Here is a 10,267-nt window from a genome sequence, read left to right on the forward strand (position 1 = left end):
TGCAGTTTGTGAATGCATTAAAGCTCTTTTTGCAGAAGGCTATTCCTCCGTCAGAGGGTTACATCAGATAAGCATCAACAATGCCGTGTAATGGCCAGTTGGAAATTACCCCCATGTCGTCTGGGTGCAATCTCTGTGTTAATATCCATGCACCTACGAGAGATAATTATGTTCAACAACTGTAATATGAACATAGCATGCTGACAACCCTCCAGCCATTAGTCACCACAATGGCTCCTCTGGGCTCTGGACCTTCGGTGTGAGAAGTATCATCTCTCTGCCTCTCCTTTTGCTCCGGATAACAGCTGCTTCTGTCCGCACTCAGAAGAAAAGCAGGAGGCCATTAAAGTGCAGAGCAGATAAAGATGGGAAGGGCCTGGCACGATGTGAGCTACCTCTCTTCTCTGCTATACTTTAAATCCATTTGGCCTGCATGTAAACACCCTCAATCAGTACAGAAGAGCACGATTGTGAGCTAAATCATTCCGTCTATTTTTTGAAAACTGGCAAGATAAGAGAGAAGAAAGAGGAAACAAGTGGTACATACACAGAAAGTGCAATCTAAATGAGAAGCAGCGCTGCTTTATGATCATTTAAATTCATGTTCGTCCCGTTAAAAACAATCCTCTGCGCAGCCTGACAGGATTTGGGCTCTCATGCTGCGTACGAGCCTGTGTTCGCAGGACTAATGAGTCCACTGGGTGTGTGCGAGTAGTGGTTTGAGACAGAACTGCTGAGACAACAAAAAGGCAGCTTTCCTTTCTTAAAGCAGAGCAGAAGATGGGCAGCTACTGGCTATTAAATATTTAACACCTCAGTATGTGGTCAATCATAAACCTCTTTCCTGTCCCGGACTGAGAAACCAAACATGGATCCACAGAGTCACTGTGATCTTTCTATCAGCACAAGAAAACAACAATCCAAGATGCCCATCAGCTCACATTTTCGTATAGCTTACTAATGTCCAATTCTCATTTGAAACTATTGACCATCAAATATGTATGGCAGTAATTGTTGAGATGAGACTTCAAGTTTGAGTTGAAACAAAAACATCTAGTATCTTGTGGTTTAAGCTAAAATAAATTGATGATTTTACCTTTTCCTTTGTTGTAATGATAGTAACCTAAAGAAATGTGCTAGCTGGTTGGATAAAACAGACCATTTCCATTAATCCAATTAAGTTTAACAATAGTATTTCACTACTTTCTGATATTTCATTGGCAAAACTGCATAAATGGAGAAAATATTTGAATAAAATCTGAACAAATCCCCTCTTGACTTCTTCAGATGTCTTATTCTGTTTAAAACAAAAATGTGAAGAGCTGGGCACTGACTGGAATTGATGAATCTATAATCCATAAAGCTTCCATGTTATCCTCTGTCTATCATCTTGTCGAACATTGGATATTTATCAACCACTCCTTCTTCATCATATTCACAATGAATTAGATATTTGTTTTATATGCTGTGTGCTTAAAGATGTGTTTCTGTGAATTTCCCTGCGGAGATCAATAAAGGTCCATCTTCAAATTGTTTGTGAGAGACTATGTTATGATGTTGCATGTACAATTGTAATTGTAATGTCTGTTGGTTGTTCTATGTGTAGCTGCCTAGGGACTGCAGATGAAAATAAGCTAATAGCTAAATCTAACATAAATCATGTGTTTGTTATGCATGGTCCTTGTTAAAAAGGGACTAATCATGTTTGCACTGATTGTTGAAGCTCTCAAGTTGGATAATGTTGGAAATGGCAATACTGTCAGCTAGCTTAATACAGAAATGTTGGGAATGTGTGTATTTGTGAAGAACCACAAGAGCCTTAAAATGACGTGTGAACCCTCTCAGGAGCAAATCATCAACGAGTGATTTCATTATGGAGTCAGAGGCAGGAAATGAACTCACTCAAAGGCGAAGAAGAGGGAGCAGGTCCCGACAATGAGGAAGAGGGTCAGGTAGAAGACTCCCTTCTGCCGGGCCATCATCACCCTGCCGTCGCAGCAGAAAGTGTTTTTCCCCGGCAGCTTCTCCCATTTTCGCACCTTACGTGTGATCATCACCGCCGACATGGTGCCCTCTCTTCAGATCTCAGTCCTTCTTTAGGTTGATGCCAGCTGTTATACTGTAAAACGATTCAGATACCTCTGATTCAGAACCTGATAGCTCTTACAAATATTGCCCAGTCAATGTGACACAGTCCACTGAGGAAGAAATACCCGAAACGACTCAATGTGTAATATTAAAGATGTCAGCACAAGGTGATCATTGTAAAGCATCTTCTTTTCGTAGTTCGTAGTCACATCATCGTTGTGTTTTCATGTCCATTTGTATTTCCAGTCTTTACTGCAGCATGTCATTCCCACACTGGGGCTCCCACGCTGCACCGACAATCTCGATCCTCTCACAGGACAATATTAATAAAAAAATAATATATTAATTAGAAATTAATCCAAATGCTCGCAGCAGATGTTTCCCACAAGGAGCAAGAAAATCCAGCTGGGGCTGTTGCATCGGGATCTTGACCGAGTGACATTCATATCATCTCGATAAATCATAAAAGGCGTTCCCAGACATTACACTCTGGCCATGCGGCTGGACGTGGACAATATGCCTTCTTGTATTAAAAAATAAATTAAAATCCTTCAGAATTAGGAGACAGCAGTCAGTATGGAGGAAACATGTAAAGCTGTTAGATTCTTTTTTCCTCCTGCAGGAGCCAGCCCTCGGTTTGAGTCAATGGCAGCAGCAAGAAACACGCCTAGATTGAAATGTCTTATCTTAAAGGGGCAGGACAGGTAAAGCAAAGCGAACAAAGGACGAGGATGACGGTCCTATTTGGATCACATGAATATGCTGAATTGCTCGCCTGTGGTATTACCCAAGGGGGAGACTGTGAAGGAGTGTATTTAATGAAGGTAATTGGTTTTAGACACCAGATGCATTCATCCCCAAAGTGTTGCTCTATATGTAGTTTAAAGCAGAGCAGAAGTAAACAGTGCAGAGGTCCACAGAATAAATACACCTTTCACTTATAGATTAGGTATGTTTCCTAATAATAATAATAATAATGTTATTTATAGAGCACTTTTCAGGATAGTCAAATATACTTTACATGTTAAAATACATTACAACAACATTAAAAAACCACACTTAAAATATATAAAACACAACAATAATGACAGATGAAAAGCAGTTCTGAAAAGGTGAGTTTTGATTTGAGATAGGTTACTTATTCCACCTCCATTGATACATTTAAAACATGTCCAAATAGCAATCTCTTGTTAAGAAAAATAAGTCTATAAAATCGAGAGACGATTTGAAGATGTAAGACATTTTGTCATTGTGTCATTTTTATTTTTAATAATCCACCAACACGAATCCTCTTTTCTAATTTTCCATTAATGGGACTACAAAAAAACGAATACATCTTGTAGCACTAGTCCGTGTAGCTCCATTTCAATTGCAATAATAACATCTGTTTAACCCACGGTTGTAATTTTACAACATTACTTTAAGCTATCCTTTTTTTTAAAGACTACATTTACATAGTCAAAAGGTCCTTTTGTTCAGCCTCAATGCTATTGGGTAGTAAATGTGTTTATAGGTCCTGCCCTGCCATGCACTCACACAACTTCCGAATCTTCAAACGAGCAACATCTCTTTGTTTTATTGGACTGGATTTGTCAGATTCAATTAAGTAAAATGCCTCAAAAAAATGTGTTTGTGATTATTACAATGTCTAGAACATGTACATATTTAGTTATTGTGGAATACATTCATCCAATTTGATTTTGAGCAGCTTATGTCTTTGTAATATTACAACACTGGGTCAGTGTGGTTGTCAAAATAGCACGTGTCCCTGTCATGGAGATTGCCCTTCTTATATGTTCACATATGGAAATAAAACACTAATAGAAATATGATGTCTTTGATAATTCACTATAACTAAGTTCTAAATGGGTGCTCTGTTAAGATTTTGAATTAAAACCAGAATTGAATAAATGAATACATTATTTCTGATAAAAGTACGTGAAATTATATCTGTAGCAATATTTTAAACTCTACTTGTATCTTATCAGTTAGTTAGTTGCAGCAATACATTTAACTCTGGTTCTGGCAGAGACAGTTCTTTCTGAAATGTTTTGGGACACTTGGATGTATCCCTTTTAGTATGATAATTAGCCTATTATCATTAGCCAGACAGCATTGTGTGACTTGTATCCTAATGTATTTTTGACATGTATCTTGATTGATTCTGTTCTAATCATGTAAACACAACTCTTCTGAAAACTGCCAAGAGAGGACGACCATCTTCAGGCAACGGGAGCCCAGCAGCGACATTGACATCAAGGAGCCCGTTGAATGCTCAGAAGAGACCATCCTCAGGTGAAGGGGTCCACCAAAGACCAAACAGGGCCCCATCCAAGAGATCACAACCTCCACTGGATGTACGAAAGGACCTAATGGCACATTTTCCAGGGAAGACAAAGAGAGGACGCTGCAGACACTGCAGTAAAGGGTACACAAACACACAATGCACCAAGTGTGACGTCCGTCCGAACTGTTTTTGGGACAACCATTGTATTCATATTTAATAAATGACTATTCATAAAAAAAATATGATTGATGTGTGTTTATTATTCATGCTATACTGATATAGGGCTAAGTAAGCAATCAATCCTGCAAATCAACCCTTAGTTGTTCAATATATTTATTCAGACAATGTGAGTAGACATACATAAATTCTGCTCCCACCTAAGCCCAACATTGCAATATTACATTTCCCTAAACACTTACCTGCTTTCTCAAAGCAGCAAACAGAAATCTTTCTCCCTATTTACATTTCAACCCGGAGAGACGTGATGTATGGAATACATATTTATTGTTACACGTCATATGAATGAAATGATTGCCATGATAATACAACAGGAGAATGGAATGGTGTTTGGCGATTAGGCCCCGGTTTGCAGGATAATCATTCAGGAGGGAAAGCACTGCTCCGATGAAATCCCCGGGGTCTAGACACTGGTGGTGGTGCTGAGTAGGTGGGACCGGTCTGAAGGAGGAAGGTTTTAGCTTTGTCCTGGAGGAGACGGGAGGCGAGAGGGGTGGAGGAGGGTTGCGTGTGGTCACCTGAAATGACAACTGACAGGAAGGAAGAGCAGGCATTTAAGGAATTTAACGTGTGCAGCAATTGGCTGCTGAGGGGTGACGCCCACCCATTTAATGAGGGGGGAGAGAGCAATAGAGTGACGTGTAAGTGACTCATTGTTAGGTCTTCCTTATTGAACTTGCGCTAAAGCTTTCATAACAACATTGTAATTGTTGTTTAAAAAAAAAAAATGTGCAACACATTTCTTTATTTGATATTTAATTCAATATTTATATAAGACATTTTTTAAGTAATGTATTTCATTCTTAATTGTATCACTTTATTTTTTGTATTAAAACTTTTGTTTTCATATTAAATATCTTTATTATTTTTCACGTTAGTTTTTATGATTGTACTCTGTACTCGTGTTGACCACCCTTGACCGCCCAACTCACGCGATCATCACCATTTCACCCACAGACATGCCATCTTGCCTCCCACCACACTTCACTTTGCCATGCTGGGAGGCCAAACCACCAACTGTCACGATCTGTTTGTATTGTATTTTGTCTTGTCTTTTGTTTCATGTTTTATTTTTGAAAGGTCTTCACCTCCTGTCTTGCCTGTTTCTGTCTGCGGTTCCTGTCGTTAGTTTCCCTGGTGTGTCTAATTTACCCGATTGTGTTCACCTGGTGTCCCTGTGTTTTCTCCTCCCTCCTCACATGTGTCTTGTTTGTGTGATTAGTCTTGTGTGTATTTAAGTTCTGGTTTTTCTGTCTTGTGTTTTGACTTGGTCTTCGGTGAGTGTTCTGTTCTGTCTTTGTTTCTAGTATAGCCTTGAAATAAAGGAGATATTTTTGACACTTTAATCTGCATTTGGGTCCTGCTTCCTGCACACACCGTAACACCAACTTGTTGTTAGGCATCCATTTACCCCTTCAGCAAAAGACGCCAGTACATATTCCAGTCAAATTTTACAGAATTTGCTTCTACGTTTTTGAAGGTTACAAGGTGACACAAAGATATTGTTAAAAAACATTTGTTTGAACTCATTGCCAAAAGTTACCATACATTTTTCACATTTGTTCCAGAAAAACTCAAGGCTAACGGGACGTGTGGAGCCGGGTTTCCTGAATATGTCATTTAGAAAAAAACTGGACTTAAGCCTCGGTTTCTTTCTAACTTTAACAAACTTCAGGGTTTTTTTCCCCCCGTTTAGAAAAACCTCCATTCTAACAACAAAACGGCTATCTCGATTGGGACATTCTGGCTATGACTTCATCATTTCTGAACAACATCCCCTGATTTGGCTGTGGCTGAGAGGAAGAGCTGTTGTCTTTGAGTGAGAAGATGGTGTGTTAAATCCCGGCCATGCAGTTATGTTGTTTTATCCAAGTGTGTATTGTGCTGCTTGTTATAGTATTTATCAGTTGCTAACACACTAAAATGAATGAAAAAGCACAATGTGTTTCAGCAATTGAAAAAAACTGTAACTCTTCAAATGATTTTAGTTCATCCTCCCTCTACCTCTTCCTCTTGCTGCTATCCATATATTTAGTTTGTAGTAAAAAGTTCTTAGGCATAGCCTTTTTCTAGTGCTTTCATCCTGATTGCTGAGTCAACATTAAAGCAGTTTGGTGTTTATGGTCATTTGGCATGTGTATTTGTTAATTGGTTCATGTGTGTAGCATTTTGAATGGCAGTGTTTTGAAAATGGCAAACAAGTGTGAATATGTCAGACTTCTCTGTCTCACTTAGACAACTGTGTGCAGTGTTTTGCAAAAAGTGCCAAGTTGAATTGCAAATATTCTTGTTTTTACACAGTACTTTGTTAGGGGAGAGCTGAACCACCAATACCTGTCAGATGCTTCTTTGACCATCCTGCCAACTAAAATGTACTTATGACTGCAGGCAACTAAAAGTCATATCTTCAATCTGCAGCTCTTTTTCTATTACATAAGGAGAGATGAGTGAGAATGAGATTTATATCACTGCAAGAAGAAAGTTTCAATGTATGACTTACGTAATGTGAAGCAAATGGACAGAAAAAGATATGATACTATACCACTTCCAATTGGAGAACAGTGTAGGGCACGCATCATACATTAATAATTCATTAATTCTAAGAAGTTCAATAGAACAGGTTGATGAGACAAAAACCTTTTAAAATGGTGTTAAAAATCAAGTATCATAGAGTGAAAATAAGTGGATTAGCGTTAGGTTATTGTTAATAGGAGATCTCCAAACACTTAAAATATGACATCTTAATGATGATATTAAGATGTGCATGTTGCAAATCCTTGAATAGTAAAAAAATGTCATTATTCTGAGAGATATTCTTCTGGCTGCTGTGAAAGTTAAGTTAATTCTATTGTTTCCCATTCAAGACCAATTAAAATCTTGGAATTTATTAGGAATGATCATTTTGAGATGTACCATATCGTTTCGAGGGGGTTCTCATCATCAAAAATACAATAGAAGAATAATTAGAATACACAATAACAGACAACCAAAATAAAACCAATATAGCAATGCTAATTGTGACAAAACAAACAAGACATTGATAATAATAAAACAATAAATAAAAGAAGGTGCATTTCTCAGTGAAAGTGGTTACCCTTGAATATAAATAATTTCTTAGTTCAGTTACAGATTACAGGAACAGAAAACAGAAATTGAGCAATCAATTGATGTTTGGGGGGAAAGTTACCATACAACGTTATGAAAACACGACATAATACAAACATATAGAGACCGCTTTAAACTATATATATATTTAAATATATTTATTTAGCCTACTTTAGTTGAACTCACCCTCGTGTGTTCTGAGCCGTTTGTCTCCATCTATCGACATTGACGAGGAGGCTTTTTTTAACTTGATTAATCAAGAGTAATTTACAAACCTTTAAGGCACTTATGTTATTACTGTCAATAACATTGAAAGGTGCAAAAACAGTATAAATCAAATAAAACAAACTGTTTACATCTTACCAAAAAAATGGACTTTGCAAAAATGTTAAGGTCGTTCTTCCATCCAGTAATGTGGGGCTTCACCTAAAGATATTTGAATTTATGTATGAAGTGTTCCGGATCAAACATTCTACATTATTATTTTAATTTAATAATAATGAAAAACGTTTTTTATTTCGAAACGTCCGTCCTCTATTATGATCCGACTAGAAACACGCGTTGTATTCGACTGTTATTGTTGTAGGAAACTCATTTTCTTCCTAGGCTAAATTAGCCTTTTAATACCGTCAAACATAAATACGGTGGATTTTAAATGGACGGTGGGCCTTGCCTTCGTGTGTCGCAGTGTAATGTGCAACAGTTCAGGTAAACAGTCGCACTGTAAATAACTGCTTAAGCTAAGGAAGCTAGCACTTAGCATGGAACCCGGATACACTGATAGGAACTAAAATACGGACATCAAGATTGCTTTGATTGTCAAGTTAGATAAAACAGACCGTTTTCTTTGTCTTTTTTCTACTCATTTCAATACTCATTTTTTTTATTCATCCTTTATCTTTTCTCTTACAGGAGATGTTTACAGACCAGAGCAACTCTTGATGTAGGTTTGTGCATAAAAGACTCTTTTTAATATCCTGTCTGCCACAACTCAATACCACAATGGACCCAGTTATATATATCTGTATTAAACAAGGACCATGCATGCAAATACATTAATCTCAAAAAGAGAAGAGATGCTATATTCCAGATAATAGCTGAAAGTGTATTTCCATCTGCAGTCCCTAGGCAGGTGCACACATACCAATTAACAAACACTAAAGACATTGCATAATGCCTATCAAATTGACAAATAAAACAGATAAAATACAGATGTATACATTTGTCAATATAAATATAATTGTATAATTTCATGGTGAGTTTAGAGTCCTGTATTTAAAGATGAATACAATGAGCGGCAGACAGTACTCTACTGCAGCTATAAAGTGTTTTTTATGCCTCTCCTGTTTTGACAATTTCCTCTTCAGTCAAAGAATAAGACAGAAAGAACAAGTGGTAATAAACTTGAGAAAATCCTCCAAGAGCTGATTGAATATACCGAGCTCTGAGGACAGCTGGCCTGTTGCCTGCCGACTGCTGAAGAGAACAACTGGGGGCCTTTTGCACATTCACAACATTACCTCAGCGTTACCGAACACAGCAATCAATGATGCTTCTGGGAAGAAATCTGACAGAGAGGCGTGGCAGGTCTGGGCTGATGACACAGCAAAACACATCACTTTTCTTTTAAAGGACATCACTGGAGCACAGTGGACAACAAGCATCCAGCACATAGAACATGTGAAGTCCTATGTACCTCATGTTCACCATGTTGTGCTGGACTTGGCATGCAGACCGTCCTGGGCTGAGGGGATGAACACAGAAACACTACTGTATTCATCTTTACACAAACACTACACTAACTCCAGTCTCTACCCTAAGCCCCTGAACCCTCCAGATGTAATTGACCTTGTTAGTACTTGAGTACTCTCGGCTACAAAGCTTGAAATGGTATAAACAGAAATAGGAACAATTTGCTTCAGAATATCATGTTACCATAATGCCACCAAAGCATGTAAAATAGGCCTACATTTGTGGATTTTAGACTTTTTATATTACATTTTTTACTTTATTTATAACGAATGCACTGATTTGAATGTATTATTAGCTCTTGATGTACAGAGGGGACAAAAGTTAATTGTGAAAAAAATAATTTACTTGTTTTTTAAACAGAATTACGAAGCAAACAAAAAAAATCATTGAAGAATAAACCAGTTTTGCTTGTGCTAATAGTTTCACATGTTTTTGTGTACCATCCTAACTCCTATATTGCGTTTCTTTGTATATTTAGGCTTCCAGACTTCCCCTGGTAACCCCATGTATCAATGTCACAAAGCTATGAATTGTGAGTTATCTCCTCAGGCAAAGTCTGCAGAAATTTGGATTTACGAGGTCATGCACTTCAAAATGTGGGAAAACTCTAAAGAGTGTGGACATTGGGATTGGGACAATGTTTATTCCACCTGTAAGGTAGTACAAATCAGCCGCTGCAGTGTTTATTTAAACCTTTATTTATCCAGGGCAGGTTCACAGAACATAGATGCTCTTTATTTATTTATTTAGAAACACCGTGCTTCACAGCCATGCAAATACAAACCAATCTGGAGGCTG

The 10,267-nt window shown here is 37.7% G+C and overlaps 1 protein-coding gene across 1 annotated transcript in view; it reads right to left on the bottom strand.

Annotated features, from left to right (window-relative positions):
- zdhhc9 (zinc finger DHHC-type palmitoyltransferase 9) overlaps positions 1–2,722 on the bottom strand; it is a 28,800-nt gene extending 26,078 nt beyond the window's left edge. The window contains exon 1 of the mRNA XM_034093411.2: positions 1,903–2,722. Coding sequence (XP_033949302.1) covers positions 1,903–2,066 — 164 coding nt within the window. The 5' untranslated portion in view covers positions 2,067–2,722. The remainder of the gene's footprint in view (positions 1–1,902) is intronic.
- Positions 2,723–10,267: the final 7,545 nt, after the last annotated feature.

Source organism: Pseudochaenichthys georgianus, chromosome 10 (assembly GCF_902827115.2).
Source record: "Pseudochaenichthys georgianus chromosome 10, fPseGeo1.2, whole genome shotgun sequence".
Classification (NCBI taxonomy): Eukaryota; Metazoa; Chordata; class Actinopteri; order Perciformes; family Channichthyidae; genus Pseudochaenichthys; species Pseudochaenichthys georgianus.